Here is a 27,542-nt window from a genome sequence, read left to right as displayed (position 1 = left end):
CCTAACCTAGAATCACCCAACTTCAACCTTTGGTTAATAATATCCCTCCCCCACTCAGTCAAATTCATCTGCTATCTCTATCACCCTCCTAATACCACCAACCACTCCGAGCTCTTTAATTTCCTCTCCTCAAAAGTTGATTTTCTCCAGTCCCACTCTCCTAATAGTGAAATCATCTTCCTAGGTGATTTTAATGTCCATAACACCAATTGGCTTTCCTCTTCCAGTTGTACAGATCCTGCAGGCAGAGATGCTGAAATATTTGCCATCACCAACAACCTTACACAAATTGTTCACAAGCCAGCCAGAATGGCAGATAACCCAAATCACTCCCCAAATACCCTAGATCTCTTCCTTACCAATGGCCCTTCCAAATATACTGTGAATGTAGTGAGCCCCCTGGGTAATTCTGACCACAACCTAGTGTTCATCTCCTGCCCCATGCAACAACGCTTACACAGTCACACCTGCACAAGAGTAGTTTAGCATTATAACAGTGCCAAATCGGACAGCCTCCGAGACTACTATGCTTCATTCCCATGGTTGGACTATTGTTTGCAATCTTCCAACATATGCACCAAACATATCGCCAAAGTAATCCTCACTGGCATGAAAACATACATTCCCCACACTTCTCTGAACTGCCGTCCCCCTATCCAAACTCTGGTTCTCCAAAAAATGTGCCAAGAACAATCAGGCATAGAACAACTGGCTCAAATGGTGTGAGATAGAGGTGAATAGAATCAAGTACTTGGTGGGATGTTGTTATAGACCTGGTAATGTGGATGGTGGTGATAGTGAAATGTATAGTCAAATAAGCCAAGCAAATAAGAAAAGGGTGATCATTATGGGTGATTTTAATTATGGCAATATAGACTGGAATGAAGAGATAGCAACTGGAATTAAAGAAAATGAGTTTCTTGAGTTTTTGAGGGATAACTACCTCAGACAGTATGTAACAGAGAGCACAAGAGGATTAAGGGTCTTGGATTTGGTCATCTCATCGGAGGATGTAATTATCAATGAGGTATCAAATCATCCACCAATTGGTGAAAGTGACCATGAGGTGATTACTTGGGTGGTTGCCAGCAGTGCAAGGACCCCTGTGAAAAAAGGGTATATGTGGAACTACAAGGGGGGTGATTATGAAGAGCTCAGGACCCAGCTTGCAGGTGTAGCATGGAATGAGGAATTAGCTGGAAAAGAGATCAATGCAGCTTGGGGGATTTTCAAAAAATATTTAGTGGATGCAATGTCTAAATGTATACCACAGGTGAGAAGGTTAAATAAGGTAGGTGTGAGATGGATGAATAAAGAGATTAAGCATGCAATACAGAGAAAAAGGGCATTGTGGAAGCAGCATAAGAGAAGTGGAAGTAACCAATTTCATGAGGTCTACAAAGACCAGGCAAGGAGGGTGACTTGGTTGGTGAGAGTAGCTAAAGAGAGGTATGAACAGCAGTTAGCTAATGAAGCTAAAAAGAATCCTAGGGAGTTCTTTCGATATGTAGCCAGCAAAAGAAAGAATGATTATGGAAGGATGACACTGATTGGAGAAAATGGTATAGAGACAGCTGTTGCAGAATGTGTGGTGGAGATACTTAATGAGCAGTTCATAAAGATCTTTCAATCTTGTGAATGTGACTTCATGGAGAGATTAAGAGCAGTTGATGATGGGGAGGAGAGACTGACTGTAAGTGAGCAAGAGGTGTTTGGGGAGTTGAGTAAACTAGATGTAAATAAAGCTGTGGGACTTGATAATATATCACCACGTATTCTGAAGGAATGTGCCAGAGAGTTGACACCTACCTTGACATATTTTTTTAATACGAGTCTTGCACTTGGTCAAGTCCCTAAAGAGTGGAAGGAGGGCAAGATTGTGCCACTTCATAAAGGAGGTGATCGAACTCGAGCATCAAACTATAGGCCTATCTGTGTGTCAGGTGTTGTGGTTAACTTGTTGCAGAAATTTGTGAGAACTAGGATCCAGAGTTGGGTTGACAACAATGGTATAATCTTTGATGGACAGCATGGATTTGCTAAAGGGAGGTCGTGTTTTAGTAATCTACTTACTTATTATAATAAAGTGACTACTTCCTTGGACAGAGGAGAAGGATACACAGTAATATACTTGGATTTCGCAAAAGCTTTTGATAGAGTACCTCATGATAAGTTGACAGTCAAACTAGAGCAGATGGGGTTGGATATTAGATTAGTGCATTGGAATGGAGACTGGCTATCTGATAGGTATCAACAAGTTGTGTATGGGGGTGCAATATCCAGGAAAAGGAAAGTGACTAGTGGAGTGCCTCAGGGATCTGTTTTAGGGCCATTACTATTTAACTTGTATATTAATGATATTGGCGAAGATTTGGATGGAGATATTCAGTTGTTTGCAGATGATGCAAAGTTGGGAAGAACCATAAAGAGTAGTGAAGATGTTGTGGCCTTGCAAGAAGACTTGAATAAATTGAGTGATTGGGCAAGCAAATGGGGATGTGAGTTCAATGTTGCAAAATATAAGGTTTTAAAATTTGGAAAACAAAGATGGGATGCAGAATTTATGCTTGGTGAGAATATATTGTTGGAAGTAGAGGAAATAAGAGATCTTAGAGTGATAGTGGATAAGGATCTAAAATTTAGGGGACACATCGCCAAAATTGTGAAGACAACACAAAGACTTCTGGGAATGATGAGGAGGACATTGACGTGTAGAAGTAGGGAGATTCTTGTTCCATTGTATAAGGCTTTGATTAGGCCACACATGGACTATTGTGCCCAGATTTGGTCACCTGGTTTTCAGAAGGATGAAGAGATGTTGGAAAGGGTCCAAAGGCGACTGACTAAGGTAGTTTCTGACCTCTGGAATGTCGAGTATGAGGAAAGATTGAAAAGATGTAATTTGCAGAGTCTAGTGGAGAGAAGGAAGAGGGGAGATATGATAGAGACCTACAAGTTGGTAAGGGGTTGTTATAGGATCAATGGTGGAGAAGTTCTACAGAGAATAGTGGGAGATCAGGGGAGAACCAGAGGTCATCCCTGGAAACTGTATAAAGAGGGTGTGAGTAAGGGAGTGAGAGGCAGGTTTTTTTCGTGCAGAGTTGTGATTGATTGGAATGCCTTGCCTGAGGGTGTGGTGTCTGCAGGGAGTTTGAATGTGTTTAAGACCCGGTATGATGAGATGTGTGTGAGATAAAAGGACCTCCTAGATGAGTCTTTGACTCCATGAGGTCTTGTTTTAATAATAATAATAATAATAAAATTAAGAACTCCAACCTCCTTCAGTGCCTATACTGAAGCCCGAAACAGATGCAAAAAAATTATTAATGATTCCAAAACAGAATTTGAATGGGCCAAAAGCAGGAAACTTGCAGCCTGTCCTAGTGGCAGCCATGCCTTTTGATCTCTTGCCAAAGCAATTGGTCACAACTTTTGCCCTACACTACTCACACCCCTATCATACCCAGATGGCTCAATTGCAACATTACCCACAGAAAAAGATAATCTCCTGGCTTCACACTTTGCCTCCAATGCACGCATAACTGACAATAGCAAATGCCCCCAGTCGTTCCAACTGCCCAACATACAATTCCCCCCCTGTATCCTTTTGCCAGAAAGAGATCATAAACCTGTTGTCAAAATTAGACAAAAAAAGTCCCTGGCCCTGATGGCATTCCTCCAATTGTCCTGAAGGCCTGTGCAGCAGAACTGGTTGTTTCCTATGCCATCTGTACACACTCTCTTACTCCACTGGTATATATATATATCCCAAAGCCTGGAAATTGGCCTATATTCAACCCAAAAAGGGTGACAAATCGTTGCCACCTAACTACCGCCCCTATCTCACTCACCTCAATCCTATCTAAAGTGATGGAGAAAACAATCAATTCTCAACTTCTACTCTACCTTGACGGTACCCAGCTATTAAGCGACCACCAGTACGGATTCCGTCGATGCAACAGGTGACCTGCTCTCATATATCACCCATCTCTGGACAAATGCCATGGAAAAATTTGGGGAATTCCAAGTAGTTGCACTTGATATCTCTAAAGCCTTTGATTGGGTCTGACACAAAGGCTTACTAAGCAAACTTCCATCATTTGGACTGTCTTAGGTCTTCTGCAGATGGATTGCCAGCTTTCTGTCTAAATACACACTATGTGTGATGGTAGATGGCTCCCTATCCTCGTACCAGCTAACTAATGCTGGGATCCCACAAGGTTCAGTTCTCTCACCGACCCTCTTCCTTCTGTACATCAATGACCTACTCCAGTTGACCTCCAACCCAATACACAGTTTTGCAGCTGACAGCACGTTTCACTCCTCCCTTTCATTTGATAAACCTTACCCTACACAACTCACTTCAACCCACAGAACATCAACCACAACTTCCCTTAATTCGGACCTCCAAGACTTCCTCCGATGGGGCTCAGATAACCTCTTCAACTTCAACGCTAGTAAAACCCAGTTCTGTCTTATTTCCCACAAAAAGAACCATTTTCCCCCAGTATTATTTTTGATAACACTCAAATTCCCAGACAAGATGAAATCTCTCTTCTTGGAATTACCATAACATCAGGCCCCTCCTGGCATAAGCACATCACACCATTGCATTCTCAGCTTCCAAAAAACTAGGCTTTCTCTTTCGCTCAAGACGTTACTTCACGTCAAAACAGCTGTTAAACTTTTACAAATCTGTCCAGCTATCAAATACTGTTTTCACATTTGGAGTGGGCTCCTAAAAACTCCCTCAAAATGCTTGACTCAATACAGAGGAGAGCAATGAGACTGATAAATGATCTATCTCTTATTAACTCACTCCCCCCCCCACTTTCATATAGACGTATTTTCATGGAAAATGCTCGTCTGAAACAACATCAATAATTTCCCCACTCCCTACTAAACCCATTGGAACATATACAGCCACCACCCAACATCCCTTCAGCGTACACCTTGAAACCCACAGAACAAGTTTCCTTTCCCCCCTCCTTCATCCCTGCTACTGCTGAATTGTGGAACTGTCTTCCCCCTGATGTATTTCCCAAGGAATACAATATACAAGCTTTTAAATCGAATGTCAACAAGTTTCTCCTTTCCAATCCCACTACCCATAATTGGTACTAAAGTACTATACGTTGAACAGCCAACCTTTCGTACATGGGCCCAACATAAAAAAAAAAATATATATAGTAAAATGTCATCAAATCCTATCACTTTACTGACATCAAGCTTATTTCCTCATATACCTCCTGTTTATGCACAATTAAGCCATACTTTCCTATGTCCTCTTCACCTAAGATTGTCATGATTTCACTCTGATGAGGATGAAACACCCTTATAAATTATTCAGTGAAAGATCAATGATGTCTTCTGCAGCAGTTACTATTCTACCATTTTGATCTTAACATAACCATTCTTTCATCTACTTGTCACATATCTGAAAAACTTTCTAAGAATTTTCTCAGCCTGATTTGCTAATTTCTGATCATGCTATAGTTTTGCTGTTCTTACCAACTGGGTCACTTCCTAGCTTCAATTGATTGCTACCATTATTCATCTTGTGCTGCTTCCACAGTATCCTCTTCTTCCAAATTTTGTGCTTAATCCCTTCATCATCCATTTGATATCTAGTACTATATTCAGTCTTTTGACCTTTGGAATACATCCGTACACATCAATGTTGTTAAATATCTTTTGGTCAGCTATACAGCATTTATCTTCCTCCAACTCAACACCTCATTCCATGCTATAGTGTCAAGCTGTCTCCTAAGCTCTACAACTGAGGTGATCATTTCATGATCACTCTCACCAACTGGAGGAAAGTTCAAAACCCCCACTCTCAATCATTCTGATGAAATGATCAGATCTGAAACTCTCAATCCTCATGTGCTCTTCTTTACATACTGCCTAAGATAGTTGTCTCTCAAAAACTTAAGAAATTCATTTTCCTTATTCTGATATGCTACCTCTTCTTTCCAATTTATACTGCCATAATTAAAATCACACATAATAATCACTCTTTCCTTGTTCACTAACCAAAGTTTTTTATACATTTCTTCATCACCTTCCACATTCCCTGGCTTATAGCAACTTCTGACTAAATATCTCTTCCTCTCAACCTCTACCTCACATCATACTGACTCAAAACTATTGTCACTATTTACATCTTGCATCTCCACTTTGTGTGAACATAATTTGCCTGCTATCATCAATAGCATCCTTCCTCCTTTCTTGTCCTTTCTATCCTCACTGAAAACATTATGCTCTTCCATTTCCATTCCCATTAGGATATCATCCTTCTCAGAGGATATTTTTCAGAACAGGACTGGTGGTGGGAGGCCATCCATGGAAACTGGGCAAGCGTGTGGTCAGAAAGGGTGTTAGAACTAGGTTTTTTACTTGGAGAGTGGTGAATGAGTGGAATAAGCTGCCAGAGTCTATTGTGGGTGCCATGACTGTGAATGAGTTCAAGGCAAAGTATGACAGATACTGTGTGGATGTTGAATAGTTGATCTTGACATGATGTTTAGGACTTCCCATGATGAGTCTAAGGACTCCTTGGAGTTCCCCGTAATAATAATCCTTATCCAACCATGTTTCACTTATTCCAACAATTTTTGGGAGAATAAACTCAATCAACAAAATCATTTCTCTCTCTTGTTTCCAATGTTCCTGGGATTTGTAAATAAACACAGCAGCTCACTTTTTGGTCTATAACCAATCCTGTCAATGCCACTTGCAGGTTATAATTATTCCACATCTAACCATTCCTAATTGCCTTTAGCACAACTTACCCTATCTATCTCTTCAGATTCAACTATACCCTGTACATTCCAGGTCATCCCATTCCCATACTGACCATTCTCATACACACATTCGCTACTACTACCAACATCCACTCTCCTTATACTGTCTCCCTGTCTACCCTGAATCCCCCCCCCCATTTCCATCACCATCTTGCATTCTAGTTCTATCATTATCACTTGCAGTGCTACTATTCTCATTTACAATCATCACTTCGGTCTCACACGTTCCTCTCCCCTGATCTTTTGCTTCACCTCTTACTTCCTCTGCTTTCTTGCTCACATCAATCATCGTTCCTCCTTGCCGCAACAATCTCTCTGACTCACACCAAATTTGACTGACATCACATCCATTCAAATGTGACCTGCCACTTTTGTACATTTCTATTCTTCCCTCAAATGTATCCCACACATTCTCAAACTCCACTCTCTTCTCCTCACACAGCTCTGACAACATACCATTCTCATCTCTACTATCCATCTCAACTCATCATTATCATATCTAGGAACACACCAACCACACTGTTATCTTTCAATCTCTCCTCAACAACTTCCTGATATCAACTCTTACATGGTCTTTATGCCCAACCAAGTCATCTCTTCCAATAACCACCACCCTCACATGCTCATCTGCTTTTTTTTATCTAACACATCAATTATCCTGCTAATTCTCCCTCTTGGAAATCACACCTTATGCAATCTCTCATTTACCACACCAATGTATGGAATCTCCATACATTGTTATTCTCGAGTGATTTGTCACCTCTATTTATCTGCTTTTCTTTATCCTAACCTTTTGCACTCATCCATTCTTAATCCACCAAACTTCTCGTCTCACTATGCATACTTTTGTTCACTTCTCATTCTGATCAACTCATTTTTCAAGTCTTACATCCTGGCAATTATACTATCTGTCAGTCTATCGCTTATTTCTTTCATTTCCTCATTCTGACTTTCTTTCACTGCCACAGTGTCACTCATTTTCATTTCTTCAGCTATACTTTCTTTCACTTCAATTCCGTGATTTATACAATCATTTTCTCATGTAGTTGCATCCATTCCATCATTCATACGGTCATTTGCTTCTACAGTTATGCACTCGTTCGTTCCATCAACAGCACCTTCCTTTGTATTTTCTATCCTTACCATTTCTATTACCCTCAGGATATCATCCTTATCCACTATGTTTCACTTATTTCCAACAATGTTTGGATGACTAAACTCAATCTGCAAAATCATTTCATCTCTCTTATTTTTGATGCTTCTAGCATTTCTAAACAAACACAGCAATTCACTTTTAGGTCTATTATAGTTTGCCCACCATTTCTAGATCCCTTCTTGGCTTGGTGCCAAGAATGGTCGATTCATGCTGAAGGGGAGAAAGAAATGAAGGATGTACGAATTGGTCGCCAACATGCGAAATCACGTGCTTTCTTGTCTGTCGCTGTACTAGTACTAGCTTGATTTTTGTTGTTCTCTTTTTTGCATTATTTTTTTATTATTAATTTGTATGATGGATCCAGTACAGTCAACAAGTTCTATTGTTACACGTTTCAGTAGCTCTTGCAAAAGAATATTGAATAATGTGCTGACATTCTGCGAAAAAGAAGCGTAAGAAGGCCGTCTTCTTGTTCCCCTTTCTCAAGTCATAAAACGTGCAAGTGCAATTGCGGGCGTATCGGGGTCGACTGTTAAAAGAATTCGTATGGAATCAAAAGGTGAAGGTAAGCCAATATTTAAATCTCCTAAAAAAAGTGCCAGAGAAAGAAAACCGTCGAAACCGTAGCTTTGAATTATTTTGATGTAGACGTTATAAGAAGAACTATTCACGAATTTTACGTCGAGAAAAGAGTGCCAACTGTTCCGAAATTGATTCCTGTGCTTAAAGAAAAAATTAATTTTCCTTGGAAAAGAGAAACTTTAAGGAAAATACTTCATGAAATCGGATTTTGTTTTAAAAAGTCCCAGAATAAAAGGAAACTTATCATGGAGCGAAGTGACATTGTTTTATGTAGAACGCAGTATTTGCACGTATTAACACTCTACGTACATTTTTCCAACTGTTATACAAGCAAAATAGTTACACTTTAAAAACAGCAATGTTCGTAAAAGAAAAGCTAAATTTTCCGACCTGTAATAATAAACAAACTCAGTTTGTTTATTATTACATTCCAGAAGACAGACTGATTACCCTATTATCGGAATGGATTCTCCTTTTTCTGACATGCGCAGAAGTATCGAGGGACCTCAAATCGGTGGGCGAACTATACCAGTCCTGTCCATTCCACATGTAGGTTGTGATTTCCCACACCTAACCATTCCCAATCACCTGTAACCCCACTTATCCTATCTATTTCTTCAGGCTGAACTGTACCCCATATGTTCCAAGCCACCCAGTTCCAATATTGACCATCTTCATACTCATATTTTACTACTACTTCCAACATCCATTCTCCTTATACTGTGTCTTATCCATCCTGACTCCCTGTCCATCTTGCATTCTTGTCCAATCATCATTATCTCTCACACTACTACTACCACTATTCTGCTCCCTTGTTCGCATCAGTTGTTGCTTCTCCTAGCAGCAACAGTCTTGTTAAAGGACTCCCACTAAATCCATTTAAATGCAACCAACATGCCATTCATGATCATTGCTCTTTGTCTTAACCCATCACTATCATAACTTAGCAACAGACTGCCTACATTTCAAACCATACTGTTATCTTTCACTCTCCTCAACAACCTCCTGATATCTATCCTCATATTCTCCTTATTTCCAACCAAGTCATTTGTTTCAACAACAACCACCACCAACTCACTTGCTTGTCTGATTTTTGTATCTAACACATCAATTATCCTGTTAATTCATCCTCCTGGAAAATACCCCTAAATCTCTCATTTATCATACCTCTAATAATAGAATCGCAATACATCACTATTCTTGAATCTTTCATCACCTCTTTTAGATGTTTCCCTTCATCCTAGTCTTTTGCATTCCTTCATTTACATCCACAAAACTTCTCATCTCACCATGCACATTTTCATTTCACTTCTCATTCTGATCAACTGATTTTCAAGTCAGTTGAACAGAATGAGTGTGATCAGAAATAGATAGTGTAATCTATTGGTCTGTCATTTGTTTCCTTCATTTCCTCCTTCCTATTTGCTTAGCTCCATACCCCTCTCTCTCATCTCCTGTTCAATCTCTCCACAGTCTACCACATACACATGTTGCATTTATGACAATGTACCATTTAATTATGTTCGCTATTCATCATCATCATCTTGCGTATCAAGGATTTAGGCCTAGCATGGCCTGTTATGGATTTAGAAGTCATCGTTGAATTGTTTAAGAGGATGTCCTGGTTTTCTTTTTCCTAATGACTTGTACTTTAAGGCTTGTTTTGGTAATCTTTCTGTTTTATTCTTTGAACGTGTTCCATCCATTTATGTTTATATTTGTTAATTTTTTCTATTACTGGTTCTTGGTTTAATTCTTTCATAATATATTCGTTTCTTTTGTGATCAAATAGGGTATACTTTGCAGTTTTTCTCATAAACTTCATTTCTGCTGTTATTAATCTTTGTTTGTCTTTTTGTTTTATTGTCCAGATTTCGCTTCCATACATTAAGACTGGTAGGGCTAATGTATTGTATACTTTTAGCCTGGTTTGTTTTTGAACTAGGTTTGGTTTAAATATAGAGTTAATTACACCTGTTATTTTTAAATATTTTGCAATTTTTACGTTTACATCCTTTTCATATGTGTGATCATACATCCGAGGTAGTTAAATGAATTCACCTATTCTAAGATCTTGTTATCTATTACTATTTTAGTTCTTGCTGGATCTTGTCCTTTAAAGGCCATAGTTTTTGATTTTTCTGTTGATATTATCATACCATAATCTTTGGATCTCATTTAGATCTAAAATAGCTTTCTGTAAGTTATCTTCAGAATTTGTAATTATTATTTGGTCATCGGCAAAGAGGAGAGTGTTTAAGTTAACTGTAGGAGAAAGTTTAATTCCTTGATGTAAATTTTTATTCCATTTTATTATTATTTCATTTAAGTAGATATTAAAAAGAGTTGCTGAGAGGGGACATCCCTGTCAGACCCCTTGGTTTATCTCTCTCGTATATGATAGCTCGTGATTTAATCTTATTTGTATTTGATTATTTTCATATATACTTGTGATATATATAACTTTTAGGATATTATTTGGTATTTGTCTTTCTTTTAAAATGTTAAATAATATGTTTCTTTTAACTTTGTCAAATGCTTTTTCAAAGTCAATAAATGCAATATGTGTTTCTAAATTGTATTCTCTTCTTTTCTCTATTACTAATTTTAGGCAAAAGGCCGGGTCTATACATGAATGTCCTTTTCTAAATCCATTCTGTACTTCTAGAATAAAGTTTTTAGAATATTTCATTAGTTTGTTATTTAAGATTCTGCTATATATTTTGTAACAGGAATTTAGTATACTGATACCACTATAGTTTTTAAGGTCATCTCTATTATCTTCTTTAAAGATAGGAATCAGAATTGCTTCTGCGCAGTTAGCCTAGCGGCAATGCGCTTTGCAACCATATGCCTGGTGAAGAAGTGTCCTAGGTTCGATTCCCATTGGTGACGTGAAAAGCTGAAAGATCTTCCTCAGCCATAGCCAAGTTAGCCAGTCTTGGGCGTGTACAGCAGGGTTTTTTCCCCAGTTTATTCTGGGGGTTTTCATCCCACAAAGCAGGCAAACTGGCCTTGAGAACTTAACACTACAGGCCATAGGATATACCGGGGCATAGGGCTGACCACCTTATCCCGTAAACGGATTGAGGTCCGATGATCAAGACCCTCGACACCGCAAGGTAAAAGAGGGTATAAAGAAGATGAGATGAGATCACAATTGCTTTTTTCCATTCTATTGGGAGAATACCAGTTGAGTAAATTTTATTTAAAAATAATAAGAGTCTTTCTTTGAATCTTGTTCCTGTGTATTTATATAATTCTGAGCCTAGCTTATCTTCTCCAGATGATTTTCCGTTTCTTGTTTCTTTCAGGCTGATTTCTAATTCTTCTTTAGTTATTTCCTTTTCATTTTTGTTAATTGTTTGCCAGTTGTCTTTTTAAAATATTTATCTGTCCACAATTCTGTGTAGTAATTTAGAAATTCTTCTAATTTCAATTCAGTTTTTAATTTTATGTTTTCTTTGGTATCTGCATTTAAGTGTTTCAAAATCTTATATACATTGGGTCTTATTTTATATAAATCATGTTCTAAATTAGAAACAAATTTATTCCACGATTCTCTATGTCTTTTTCTGACTTCTCTTTTAGCTATGGCTCTCATTCTTTTATATTCTCTTTCATCTTCTAATCTTTTACTGTTTAACCATTTGTGATAGGATTCTTTTTTTGTTTTGATTATTTCTTTCATTGTATCATCCCAGATCTTCAGTTTTTTTCTTTTATTGAATTTTTTGGTCTTTCCTAAGCTTTCATTTGCTGCTGCATTTAGTATCATTTTATATTAACCATTCTATTTCTATTTCTTCATTTTGTTTTATTTTATCTAGATATTGGTTAATTCTTTGTTCATATAGCCATTGTACATTTGTGTCATTCAATAGTCTAGTTTTATAAACAAATGTTTCAATTTTTCTTTCTGTTCTTGTTACTTGTAGCCATTTAGGTGGTAATCTTAATTTTATTTAACAAGGAAGTGGTCACTGCTTATTTCATATCCTCTGCGTGAACTCTAAACACTGTTCACACTGCACAATGTGTTGAACTCATTCGTCCACCATTTTGTTGTCGTTCACTGCAAGCTTCGAAAATACTAAAAGCAAACGTTTCAAACAAACAAATCTCCAGAACCACTCAGTTACATATCCTGTTAATTTACCCTCCTGGAAAATACCCCTTTATCTCTCATTTCTCATACCTCTAATAATAGAATCTCCATACATCACTATTCTTGAATCTAAACTACGAATAATAAAAAAAAATCTACACCAAACTCAAATCCTGATGACTACTTTAGTATAAAAATAAAACATAGTTTTAGCAGCAACTTTCGACAGCCCGTGGTTATTAGGTAATGGCTGTGGTTATTTACGTAAAATGATACAAAATAATGATAAAATGGTATTCCATGGGTATTCAGGAATACAAAATTTACAGTGCTAAAAATTGACTGCTTTCTCTATGATCAGAACTTCTGCAATCTGCAATTTTAATATGCAAGCTCAAAAATTTCATATTTTTCATATGAGTAGATGAGTATGGATATAGGTTGAAAACTGCCAGGTACAGCATATGCTTTCAATAAAAGCTAGCAAAACAGTGGTGGTGGGGACAAGGAGAATGTAAGACTGGATATCAGAAAGTTGTTGAGAGTGACCATGAAGTGATTGCCAACTATGTGAAGATTTCCATAAGAAAGGGTATATGTGAAACTACAAGGCTGGTGATTATGAGATGATCAGAAAACAGTCTGCAGCTGTAGCATGTAATGAGGAGTTGGGTGGAAAGGAGATCAATGCTGCTTGGGTGATATTCAAGCACTATCAAGTAGAAGTAATGTCTAAATGTATTCCATAGTCAGATGGTTAAATAAGATAGGTATGAAATGGATGAATGAAGAGATTAAGCATGTAATACAGAGAAAGAAGATATGGAGGCAACATAAGGTAATAATCCATTCCATGAGGAATACAAGGAAGAGGAAAGGAATGTGACTCAGTTGGTAAGGGTATTAAAAGTGAAGTAGGAGCAGCAGTTAGGGAATGAAGCCAAAAAGAATCCTAGGGAGTTCTTTTTGATATGTAGCCAATCAAAAAAAAAAAAAAAATTATTATGGAGGGATGAAACTGATTGGAGAAAATGGTATAAATGGAGTAAATGGTATAAATGGAGTAAATTGGTATAAGAACAACTGCTGCAGAGGATAAAGTTAAAATATTTAATAAGCAGCTCATAGATGTCTTGCATTCTTGTGAATGCAAGACTTCAATGCAATGTGACATTATGGAAAGTTTGAGAGCAGAGGAGGATGATGAGCAGGAGAGACTGACTTTGAGTGAGGAAAAAGTATATGAGGAATTAAGCAAACTTAATATTAATAAGCTATGAGACCTGATGAGATATCACCATGTATATTGAAGGAATGTCCCAGGAAGTTGACATTTGTCTTAAGATATTTGTTTAATATGAGTCTTACGCTAGGTCAAGTTCCAAAGGAATGGAAGGAAGGCAAGATTGTACCACTTCATAAAGGAAGCGAGAGAATTCTATATACCAATCTGTGTGTCAGGTGTTGTGGTTAAAGTTTTGGAAAGGTTGGTGAGAATCAGGATCCAGAATTGGGCTGACAACAATGGTATTATCTTTGATGGACAGAACAGATTTGCTAAAAGGAGGTGATATTTTAGTAATCTACTTACTTATTACAAAAAGTTGACAGCAACATAGGATGTGGGAGATGAATACACAGTAGTATACTTAGACATTGCAAAGGCTTTTGATAGATTACTATATGATAAGTTGAGAGTCAAACTAGAGCATATGGGGTTGGATATTGTTACACCCTGATATCTTAAGAATGTAAAATTCTCAGTTATCATGGTGTAACATGAAGAGCAAATTAATTAAAAACCCTGCATTAAAGCTAAAAGATGAATTATTTAAAAGAAAAAGAAATATTCTTGCATCCAATAAAATATAAAGGTGTTTGGTTGAACTAACTAACAAAAAGAAAGAATATATTAATGTTGTAATATGATATAAAAGAGAAAATTTAACTAAATAAGGCAGAAATGGATTAGTCATAAGAGATGGTGTGTGAGAGGCTAGAGAATTAAATATTAAGTGAATTCATAGAGAAATTTTGGAAAAGGGATTAAGTTAGAGGCTAGCACAAGAAAAACAACAGAAAATCGCTTAGGATCAATTCCCGGATTGAGACTTCGTTATGGGCTCGCCGATCAAAGGACATTTGGCAGAAAAACGCCACCCTAATTGGTCGGTAAAGTCAAGTCAAGGAGGGGGGGGCGGAGAAAAGAAGTTAGAGAAGGTGCCGTTAGGAGAGAGGGTATAAAAGGGTTAGGAACCCCACACACACACACACACACAGGGCTTTGAGACTCTTTTTGGCTTTTGGTTTTGGTTCTGTTCCAGGAGAGTTCTTCGCAAGCTCTTTCATATGGATTTCACAGAGTTTTCCTGAGTGGCGAGATAGGGGTTATATCTCCATCGTCACAACACGGAAATGAAAGTGAGCGGGATTTCGATTCCGTACTTCCTATGTAGGAAGTGAGGAATGCCATATAGTCAAAGAAAAGAAAGCATACTCTTTGTGTTTCAAATCCAGTGTCAACTACAAGAAAGGGAAAGAAGTAAAGAAATCGATGTCCACGTCGCGAGTTGTACAGCCGTTATATAGATGATTCAAAGTGTGTCCTAAGTTAAGAGAGGTTAAGACCGTGTAAGCATAGTTCAATTCCAAAAGGAACGTAGGAGAAACAGATTATCAGAGAGGTTATACCAAGATAGTTCGATCAGAAAAAGTGGAAAATTCAGAAAATGGAAAATTCAAGAAAGAAAGGTACTGTAAAATATATCTCGTGTTAATTAAGATTCGTCTGAATTAGTTATCATTATTCTAATACTGAACTGTTGAAGTGACCAAGAAAACAATACTAGGACTTTACTATATCTATCCCAATGGCTTTAACAGGCCTTTAAGGCCCACAACTTTCCAAGCATGCTTGGATTTCATAACCAAAATACGAGGATAGAATGGTCACTCCTATGCCTCAAGGTATTCTTGGCTGTATCCCTGTGTGTTCACGGGGCCAGTTTGCCTGCTTGTGGGATGAAAAACACCAGATAAACTGGCAGAAAAAACCCTACTGCCCGCGCCCAAGACCGGCTAACTTGGCTATGGCTGAGGAAGATCCTTCAGCTCTTCACGTATCCGACGGGAATCGAACCTAGGACACTCCTTCCCCAGGCATATGGTTGCGAAGCGCAAAGCCACTAGGCTAACCGCGCAGAGGACTTTAGTATATGACAGAATATAATGAAAGTAAGCTTACTAATGTTAATATTATATGAGTAATTACGTGTCCTGAGAATTTTGCATGTCTAATATATTGTATAAGAAAGTTTAAATGTCATAGTTATGTGTCAGTGCAGTAAATGGTTTAGTTAATCTACTTAAGTTTGGATAGTTAAATAGTGTGAATTAATCTTATATGTCCGTGTCAAATGAATTTATGTGTTGAATGTGTATGGCGGCATGATCGTAATACCCATTATAGGATCATAGCTTAATTATTTATGATATGCTAATGTCAGTTTGTAAATATTTAGTATAGCATTGAATTGAGTAATAACTAATATTTGAATTGTACCATGTTAAGGAATTTAACAAACCTTTTGTCCAATGATAAAACAGTTGTCCGAAATTGCTGTCCGATGCACCGCTTGAAAAATTACGAACCTAATCAAGCGGGAAATTAATGTGTTAAGAAACGAGATAAAGTGTCACGACTACAACATAGTTTCACTTTCAGACATACTTTAGTTCTTTCTCCTTGTTTTTGTATATAATATCTTAAACTAAATGTCCCAAAAGGCGCAGCATAATACAAATATTAGGGATACTAAGGGGAGAATTAACTTAAGTATTAGTAAAAATTTTGGTGATATCTCGTGCGTAGATAATAGTTGAACATAGATAAAGGGGAAATAACTAGATAGAATAAAAATCATAAATTGGGACACAACAATATTACACTAATGCACAGGATTGATGATTGGCTGTCTGTATATATTAACAAATTGTGTATGAGGGAGCAATATCCCAGAAGAGAAAAGTCATTAGTTATATGCCTCAGGGAGTCTGTTTTAGAGCCATTGCTGTTTAACATAATTATTATTATCTGAAGGACCTCCAGGGAGTCAAGGACTCATCGAGGGAGGCTATAAATTACCCAACCCAGCTATCATACCTACCCTTGAATTCATTCACACTAGATGCACTCACTACCTGTAAGGACAAATTATTCCACTCCCTCACTGCTCTCTGGGAGAAAAACCTAGCTCTTACCCCTTTCCTGACTGCAAATAAATTTAACTTCCATGGATGTCCCCGTGTTCTCTCTCTCCACACCTTCATATAATGAAAAATTTCATCAGTTGAAATGCTATAACACCCATTCAAAAGTTTATAGACCTCTATCATATCACCCCTCTTTCTTCTGTTAACCAGTCTGTAATCCACATACTCACAATTTCTCCTCATAATCTAAATCCCATAATCCAGATATAATCTTTGTAACTCTTCTTTGCACCCTTTCCACAGGTTCTTTATCCCCTTGGAACCTGGGAGACCAAATCTGCACACAGTAATCCAAGTGTGGTCTTATCAAAGCCTTATAAAGAGGCAAAATTATTAGGGGCAATATCATTAACATGTATGCTAATGATATTGGGGAAGATTTGAATGCGGGATATTCAGTTGTTTGCAGATGATGCGAAGTTGGGACAAACTATGAAGAGTAGAGCAGATATAGTGGCCTTACAAGAAGATTTGAATAGATTGAGTGAAAGGGCATGGGAGGTGGGGGGGGGGGTGATGCCAGTTCAATGTTGTGAAAGGTGAGGTTTTAAAATTTAAAAAACAAAGATGGGATATAGAATTTACTCTTGGTAGGGATAATTGTTGAAGGTAGAGGAAATAAAAGATCTTTGGGTGATGGAGGATAAGGATCTAAAATTTAGAGGACATATTGCTAAAAATGTGAAGACAACACAATGAATTCTGGCAATGATGTGGAGGACCCTGATTAGGCTCTGGCCACATATGGACTATGCACAGACTTGATCTGGTTTTCATAAGGAAGAAGATATGTTGAAGAGGGTCCAGTAGCAACTGACCAAAATAGTTTCTGATCTCTTGAATATGAAGAAAGATTGAGATAATGCATAGAGTCTAGTGGATAGGAGGAAGAGGGGGGGGGGTGATATGATAGAGACATACAAGTTATTAAGGGGTTGTTATAGGATTATTATTGAAGAGGTTTTTCATAAAATGGTGGGGGAGAGAGAGAGAGAGAACAAGGGGTCATCCCTGGAAGGTGTGAGTAAGCAAGTGAGAAGCAGGGTTTTTTTTTTTGCATGGAGAGCTGTGAATGACTGCAATGCATTGCCTGAAAGTTTAGTGTCTGTAGAGAATTTAAATGGTTTGCGTGTTTAAGGTGTGTTATGATGAACTGTGGGTATGAAAAAAAGTAACCTCTTCGATAAGTCTGTGACTCCATATGATTGTAGGATAATAATAATAAAAGAGACATAAATACTGTGTATTAGCACATTCGTCTGCATGGTGCTTCCAAATATTTCAGTTATTGTAAGGGGGCAAAAATATTTTGATGATTAATTAACGATATGATTGGTTGACAATTTTAAACAAACTCTTGCATTTTAGAATATGTGTTACTAAGAAAGTTGGTGCAATGAGAAGAGTTGTATGAAAGAGTGTGACAGGATATAAAAGAGATGAGAAGGTTTTTGTGAATATCAACACAATGGAAGATTATGGCTGATATAAGGGAAACTACTGGTGCATATAAGAGAAAAAAAACCACATAACAGTGGCCTCTCTCTTATTTGCACTTAAATATAAAAGAATGTGTCCAAATAAATAAATAAAAGATTCTTCAAACAAATATTTACTTTTAAATAATTATCCATTCATTCTTTAGTTTTCATTTCATTTTATTTACTATGTTATAAAAGAATAATTACTTTGTTGAGTGAAATAAGTTTTCTTTTTTAAAAAAAAAAGCACACCTGCTGTATATTTTCATACATAATTCAAAAAATTAATATCATATTTGAATTAGCATAACAAACTCAGGCATTGTAAGTGATTACAATGCAAACTCCATTTTCAATTTGTAAACTTGTTATAACAATGTGGAGTATGGTGTTACATGAATTTGACATACATGCTTATAAATGTGTCATTTAGGGCTAATTTCATAATTAAATTTCGTATGCTAAATTTCAGGGAGGATAGAGAAGATAGAATGGAGGAAGGAATACTGTTGATGATAGTTGATGAGTTGCAGCCAAAGAAATTAGTATATCAAGATGACAGACATGTGAATGATAGTTCATTTGAGACGTTCTAGTATTAAATAGTGACCAATGCAACCAAATATACAGTTATTGCTATAGGCCAGGGGGTGATATCGAATTCATGCATCAGCAAATTAGTGCAATGAGTGCAGGGTTAGTGATTATTATGGGAGATTTTAATTATGGTGATATCAATTGGAAGGAGGAAATATCACATGGCAAAAGGAAATGGAATTCATACATCTTCTATGAGATAATTACTTGAAACAGCACATAACTAAAGGGACACATGGTGTGAGAGTGTTGGACCTGGTCATTGGTTCAGAGGATATATGCATAAGTAAGGTGTCCTTGTTACCTCCAATTGGTGAGAGCGATCATGTGGTATTGACTTAGGAGGTTGCAAAATTTGTGGATTTCTCTCTTAAGAAGGGGTACATACAGAACTACAGGTTAGGCAATTATAACAAGCTTCGGAGTGAGCTTGCAGCTGTCCCATGGCAGAACATATTGCAGGGGAAAGATGTTAGCAGTGCATGGGATAAAATCAGTGGGTATCTGAGGAAGGCAATATCAGATTGTGTCCCCGTGGTCAGGAAGACAAACAAAGTAGGCATTAGATGGATGAGTAGTAGTATCAAGCTTGATCTGCAAAAAAAAGAAAATGTTATGGAGAATTTACAAGGAGAAAGGTGATCAGCATACCCATGAGCAGTACAAGGCCCAAGCTAGGAAGGTTACCAGCATAGTAAGAAAAGCTAAATCAGATTATGAGAAGACCTTAGCCATGGAGATCAAGGGTAATTCCAAAGAGTTCTTCTGCTATGTGGCAAGTAAAAGGAAGAATGACTTTGGAAAGATAACTTTAGTGAGTGCTGATGATATCGCAGTGGCCAATTCACACGTAATAGTAGAGTTACTGAGTGATCACTTTTCAAAAGTTTATCACCCAAGTGAGAATATCTCTGTACCTGTTGCAATAACTAATGTGAGAATTGAAGTTAAGAAATCAGAGGTACTTAGTATATTGCAAAATTTAAATGCAAACACTGCTGTAGGTTTAAATGGAATATCAGCTCGGGTATTGCGTGAATGTGCAAAGGAATTGTCAACGCCTCTTACTTGGTTATTTAACTTGAGTTTTAACTCTGGTATGGTTCCTGGGGAGTGGAAGGAAGGCAAAGTAGTTCCCTTGCATAAAGGTGGCTCTAAAACTGCAGTAGTTAATTACAAGCAATCACTATCTCGGGAGTGGTGGTAAAAGTATTGGAAAAGTTTTTTAAAGGCAAAATTCAAGAATGGGTGAATCAGGATATGATACTCTATGGGGATCAACAGGGTTTTGTTAAAGGTCGATCCTGCCTTAGCAATTTATTAACTTTTTATAATAGAATGACATCTGAGTTGGACAAAGGAAATGGCTACACAGTGGTACTTCTGGATTTTGCTAAGGCTTGTGACATTATTATTATTATTATTATTATTCAGGCCTCCAAGGAGTCAGAAGACTCATCGAGGGAGGTCCTTTCTAAGACATAAAGTCTATCAAGACTCATCGAGGGGAGGTCCCCCCCTGAGAAACACAAAGTTTATCATACCACTCCTTAAACCCACTGACCGTTCTCGCTCCCACCACTCCATCAGGCAATGCATTCCACGGCTCAACCACCCTCCACACAAAGAAACCACTCCTTACCCTCTTGCTCACAGTTTCCTTTCGTAACTTCCAGGGATGGCCTCTTGTCATCACTCCTTCCCGCTGATCAACCAAGCGAAAGAACTCCCCAGTGTCAACCCTGTAACCACCTCTCAACAGTTTAAAAGTCTCAATCATATCACCTCTCCTTCTTCTATCCACCAAACTCTGCAGTCCACATTCTCTCAGCCGATCCTCATAACTATCCTTGTACAGTCCTGAAACCATCTTTGTATCCTTTCCACAGTTAATTTATCCCCTTCAAATCCTGGGGACCAAATCTGAGAACAATAGTCCAAGTGTGGTCTGATCAGAGACTTATACAACGGAATGATAACCCTCTTATCTCTGCAGGTCAGTGTCCTTCTCATAATAGCAGCAATCCTCTGTGTTACCTTCACCACCTTTGCAATATGTCCCCTAAACTTCAGGTTTCTATCAATCATCAACCCCAGATCTCTTGTCTCCCCTACTTCCTCCAGTATAACTCCTCCCATAGAGTATGCAGCATCCCATCGATGTTTCCCAAACCTCAAGACCTTACATTTTGCTGCATTAAACTGACACCCCCATTCATTTGCCCATCTATCTAGCTTATTTAAATCCTCTTGCAGGGCTACCACATCTGCACTATTACTAATAATCCTTCCCAGCTTCGCATCATCCGCAAACAACTGAATATCCCCATGCAATCCACTGGCTATGTCATTGATATAAAGGTTAAACAATATAGGTCCTAGTACTGAGCCCTGTGGGACCCCACTTGTAACCCTCTGCCTCCTGGAAACTGCTCCACCATACACAACTCTCTGATACCTATCAGACAGCCAATCCTGAATCCAGTTGACCAATCTGACATCCAGACCCATGTGCTGCAACTTAAATATCAGCTTATCATGTGGCACCCTGTCAAATGCCTTCGCCAAGTCTAAGAAAATTGCAGTATATGCCTTTCCCTCATCTAATGCTCTAGTAACTTTATTATAAAAGGCTAGCATATTGCTAAAACAAGAGCGTCCTTTCACAAATCCATGTTGATTCTCACAGATAACATTACCCTCATCTGCCCAATGCTGTACACGGTCCCTCACTACTTTCTCCAAGATCTTAACAACCACTGATGACACACAGACTGGCCTATAATTAGACACTTCCAGTCTGTTACCACCCTTATGCAATGGCACTATCTTACCTTCCTTCCATTCCCTGGGCACCTTTGCCAAAGCCAGACTTTCATTGAAAAGCCACGTTAAAGGTATTGTCAATTCCCTAGCACATTCTCTCAAAACTCGTGGTGAAATACCATCCAGTCCCACAGCTTTACTGACATCCAGAGTACTCAGTATCTGAAACACACTCTCCTCCTGTACCTCCAGACCTCGTACCAGTCCTATCCCTCTAGCATTAAAACTGACTCCTCTAGGATGAAATACTCCAATAAAGTGTTCATTGAACAATTCCACTATGTCCACTGCATCAGTCACTCTATTCCCATTTTTATCCCACAATATCATTCTTCCACAGTCATTTCTCCTCCTACTGGCCACATAGCTAAAAAATTCCCTAGGATTTTCTTTGGATCTTAGGGCCAATCTCCTCTCATATTCCAGTTTCACTTTCCTTACCACACAAGTCACTCTTCTGGCCTGTGTCTTATATTCGTCATGCATCTCTTCACCTGTCTCCTTATATCTCTTCCATAGCCTCTTTTTCGCATGCAATTCCTGTTTAATATTGTTTGTCATCCACTTTACTCCAAATTGCGCCCTCTTCTTCACTCGTGGCATACAACTTACCATTGCTGATAACAAATATTCTTTCACAATTTCCCACGCACTGGTGATATCCCGGCCTTCCAATTCCTCCCTCCATGAAACTTCCCGAAGTTGACGTCTAAGACTATTATAATCACCTGCCTTATAATTCCACATAAGTTCCCGTCTCTTTGATACTCCTGCATGTCTATTCATTTTCCAAGTCAAAACCATATGGTCACTCTCTCCAACTGGTGGGAGAGACGTCAACTCAGTTATTATCAACTCTTCTGATGCTATAACCAAATCCAAAATTTTTGAACCTCTTGTTCCCTCTGTTACATGTTGCCTAAGACATTTGTCCCTCAAGAATTCTAGAAATTCCATTTCCCTATTGTTACATGCATCTTCCTCTCTCCAATTTATACTACTGAAGTTAAAATCTCCCATAACAATCATTCTTCTTGCACTTGCCAAACTTAGCTGTCTAAACATCTCCTGGTCCCCATCCTCTATGCTCCTGGGTCTGTAGCAACACCCCACGAAATATCCTGTTTTGCCTACCTCTACCTCACACCATATGCTCTCAAAATCATTTGTCTCACTTCCTTCCAAATTCTCCACTCTTAGAGGACATAGGTCATCACTTATTATAAGCAGCACCCCACCACCACGCTTTCCCCTCCTATCCTGGCGAAAAATGCTATACCCAGCGACTTCTATTCCTGTTTTTATATCCTCTTCTGTCAACCACGTCTCAGTGATCGCAATAATGATACCCCATGGAATACTGTTGCGCAAATTGGAGCAGATGGGGATGGATACTAAACTAGTGATATGGATAGGAGAATGGCTCAGGGAGAGATACTAGAAGGTGGTGTATGGAGGAGCAGAGTCCAGGATGAGGCAGGTGACCAGTGGTGTGCCTCAAGGCTCTGTGCTTGGGCCATTGTTGTTTAATTTTTACATAAATTATATAGGAAATGGCTTAAAGGGAGATATTCAGTTCTTTGCTAATGATGCAAAGTTGGGTAGCACAATAAAAAATTATGCTGATATTGAGAGTTTGCAGGATGATTTAAATAAGCTGGCAAAATGGGCAAAAGGTAATGGATGTCAGTTCATTGTGGAAAAGTGTAAAGTTATGCATTTTGGGATTAAAAGATTACCAGCGGTGTACTGTGTACATTGATGGAACAGTATTCCAAGAGATTGATGAGGCTAGGGACTTAGGAGTGTTGGTGGATAGGGAGATAAAGTTAAGGGGGACACAATGCTAAGGTGTCCAAGATTGCACATAGGATTACTTGGTTATTGAGGAACACACTAACCTCCAGAGATAAAGAGGTTCTTATTTCCCTTTATAAAGTGTTGATAATTACACATTTGGATAATTGTGCTCAGATCTGGCCACCTGGATTCCTTGGAGATGAGGAGGTTGTGGAGAGGGTTCAGAGGAGAGTGACTAAGTTGGGGAGTGATGTAAAAAAATGCTCCCTACATTGATAGATTGAGAGCTTGTGGATTGCAGAGGTTGGAGGAGATATGATAGAAACATTTAAATTACTAAAAAGGTTTTTATAAGATTGACGCAGGAGAAATATTTCAGCTAAGTGATAGTGATGGAAGACAAGAGGTCATCCCTGGAAATTAAGGAAAAGTGTGGTTAACAAGGGTGTGAGAACGAGGTTTTTTGTTTGGAGGGTGGTGAATGAATGGAATGCATTGCCTGTCTCAGTTGCGGGTTCTTCGTCTGTAAATGAATTCAAGAACAGATATGATAGATATTGTTTTGATAGTTTGGGTCACCCGTGATGAGTCTACTGACTCCATGGAGATACCTGTAATAATAATAATAATTATTATTATAATTTGGTTCTAATAAAGAAGTTTCATAACTTAAAAATTTTTTTCAGCAAAAACTGACAAGTGAGGAATTCATGTAAATTATGCTTTGAAACAAAGAAAAAAAAAAACTGGATCAGTAAAATAAAACAAAGCAGATTTAATGCCTAAATTTACAATATATAAATATCAGGGGTGAATATTCAGGATGTGCTAGGCATATGGCATCCACCAAATAGCAATATCACCGATATTATATTTTTGCTAAAATAAAGAGCCAAAAGGCATCACTTCCGTGATGCAAAAGTTATAAAAATTAAGTGGATATTAAATCCATCATTATTTCAAAGCCAAATACAGAAACTATAAAAGTATTGTATGAAGTTTGACCAGAGAGCTTATGGGAATACCCTTGCCAGTATATTTACGAGTTGCCCTAGCCAACCTTATACGAGACATGCCCGCTATGACAGCATCTATATATTCGCCTCCTATTGGTCCATTCTGATAAAGTTTCACTGGCCTGGAAGCTGTTTCAAGCTGGTTGGTTTTCGTCAAGACCAGGCAGAAACCTTTAGAGAGCAAAAACTCTCAGTACTAAGGAACTTGAAACATTGAAGAGGTGTATTTTTCGTAAGCAAACTCTCAGTCAGTGCGTACTTTCACTCACATATTTTCAAAATTCCACATGGAGTGGATGGCAGGGGACGGCTATGACGTGACTCTGGCAGGTAAGATCAAGAGACCATCATTAGAACTGTTGTGCAACTGGATTTTGAGAGCTTGAGACATGATTTTGGCAGAAATAATTGCCAATAGCTTAAAAAAAAAAACAGCAACGATTAAATAATGTTGATAATTAAAAGTTAAATGCATTCATTTTATAAATAATGTGAGCAGTTATAAATTATAATGAATACTGAGGATTTAATTATAAACATCAGTTTAGATTTTCTCTGAGACACTTAGGTTTCCAAAAATCCCTGCATATATCTAGCACCAAGATTTTTTCACTTTAATTTTAGGGAAAAAAACGCAAGTTATATTTGACTAAATACGGTATTTGTAATGTATAATAAGGCTCTTCTTAACTCTTTCGATTAATTGAGATTCTACGTCACCTGCCATATCATTAATTCTGCGAGCAACAGTGTCATTTGAAAGCGGAATCAAATCAACATCTTTTAGTAACTTGTTGCCAAACATAATTTTTACCACATCTTTTATAGCTGGAAGTAGTAAATTTTCCCCAATAGAATGGTTTCCCTTTTCATTATGAGCAAACTTAAGAGATAGGATGCTTCCAGTGCCTTGCTATTAATGGAACCCATGGCCAAAACTATATCTTTCTCATGATTTAATGTCCCTAAGCGTTGCTGAAAAAATTCAATTGTCTTATTTTTCACATCACCATATTTAGTTTCTAAATGTCATCGAAGTTTCGCAGGTTACATGCACTTGTTTGACAATATGTCATAACACAAAACACACTGAGGTTTCTGTTCACTTTCATTCCACATCAAGTAAACCCGAATTCCAAATATGAACTGTTATATTTACTACTGTATTTTTTTTTTGAACTGCTTGTTTCTTCTACTTTAATAGTATCAGATTTACTTGCTGTTACAACACGTGTATTGCATTTAGGGTTAGCACCACCTGTTTCATTTGCTTTTCTTTTCAATGTCCTAGTTCTAAGCCACTTTTCCATTATTAAAAAAACGTTTCTGAAAAATATATAAATACTCACGACACACTGTCCAAGTATTACTTAGCACTTCTGAAGCTATACTGAGCCTTGGTTGAAGGACGAAAACCTTCAATAATAAAAATCAATAAACATCAAGCAACTGGTTGAAATGCAGATAACACATGTTTACTTCAAATCTGACAAAACAGCAAGGGAAGGCGGAAGCAATAAAACCATATTGTTGTTCACTTCACCCGTCTTTTATTACTCATCATTCTTTATTGTAGCAGCAGAATGTTCGTGGAATGAACATTCTGCCACTATTTGTTGGTTTTTTCAAGCATTTATTTTATTTCAATAATTTTTACTTACTTATTCAATTTTAATTTGTTTTGTTTGGATAATTAAGATATGTATATTTATTTTATTTAATTCATCAATAAAACTTTCATACATTAATAAAAATGCAATCATACAGTCAGACTAACGTTAATTTTGTAGCGCGGGTTGCATAAGCCACGACAGCACACCCAATCAAAATCGACATGTGACACCACTGATATGTATATATATATACTGCATATATATAATGGTATAGAAAATAAAATAAAAGTAAAAACTACTTACCAAAAGCTCAAGACTAGTTTCCGTTGTAGTTATGTATGTAAATGATGAAAAAAGCAACTCTAAGAAAGTGATCAGAATTCCTGCAATTGCACATTGATATTTCTTTGGAAAAGGCAGTAATACATATATAGCAAGAAGAACATAATAACTATGCCTTATATTGTAAACTTCAGAATAAAGCATAATCTCGCTGAGTACACTTCCATGCACGCTGATTATCATAATAAGCACCATAAAAGAAGACACGGTGATTCTTACTTTATCTGACTTGAACCATCTCTCATTGTAGGATACCACAAACAGTGTAAAATTGATGATTAGACACAACCCATGGATTACAAGTGGTATTCTAGCCACTTTTTCATTCTAAGCACAAAAAAAGTTAAAATTATTTATTTAAAAAAAATAATAAAATAAAATAAATGAATTAAAAAGTTTTATATCTAGCATCCATACAATTTCTTGGTATCTTTAATTTATTTTTATATCTAGCATATTAATCAGCAATTTTAAATTAAATATTATTTTTAAAAAAGTAAAAATAGTAAAACGAATATTGTCAATAAAGTCTAAGTTGGACCATGCTTGATGGGTTTTTTTTTGTTGTTGTTGTAGTGGTGGTTGTGATTGTGTTTGTTAAGTAAATAAGCTTATTTTAAATATATTAGTAATGTTTTTAAAACGTTCACTTAACACTCATTCCAAGAATTCTTAAAATAGTTTCTTCAGGCATGGCTGTTACAGAAGTAACAGGTTGTTGAGGGTTCAAATTTTTGCACAGGAAAACATGGTATTACTGATAACTACTTAGAGTGCAGGTAACATACTATTTAAAATCAAATTTGATCAAAATTTTGTCATTTGGCCCCACGGCCACGAAGCTCTAAATACATTCCTTAGCCACCTAAACAAACAACGCAAATGTATCCAATTCACCATGGAAATGGAAAAAACAACTCTCTTCCTTTCCTAGACACACTTA

General features: G+C 37.4%; 1 protein-coding gene across 7 annotated transcripts in view; it reads right to left on the bottom strand.

Moving 5' to 3' along the window:
- The window catches only part of LOC150103239 (adenylate cyclase type 2-like), a 457,038-nt gene that overhangs the window by 332,164 nt on the left and 97,332 nt on the right, over positions 1–27,542 (bottom strand). For all 7 annotated transcript variants that reach the window (XM_090397822.1, XM_090397825.1, XM_090397827.1 and 4 more), the window contains exon 4: positions 26,561–26,926. In XM_090397822.1, the coding sequence (XP_090253948.1) occupies positions 26,561–26,926 (366 nt within the window). The remainder of the gene's footprint in view (positions 1–26,560; positions 26,927–27,542) is intronic.

This window comes from Typopeltis vanoorti, chromosome 9 (assembly GCF_054136105.1).
Source record: "Typopeltis vanoorti isolate ZY-2024b chromosome 9, IOZ_Tvanoo_1.0, whole genome shotgun sequence".
In the NCBI taxonomy this organism is placed as follows: Eukaryota; Metazoa; Arthropoda; class Arachnida; order Uropygi; family Thelyphonidae; genus Typopeltis; species Typopeltis vanoorti.
This window is presented reverse-complemented; position numbering and strand designations above follow the sequence as displayed.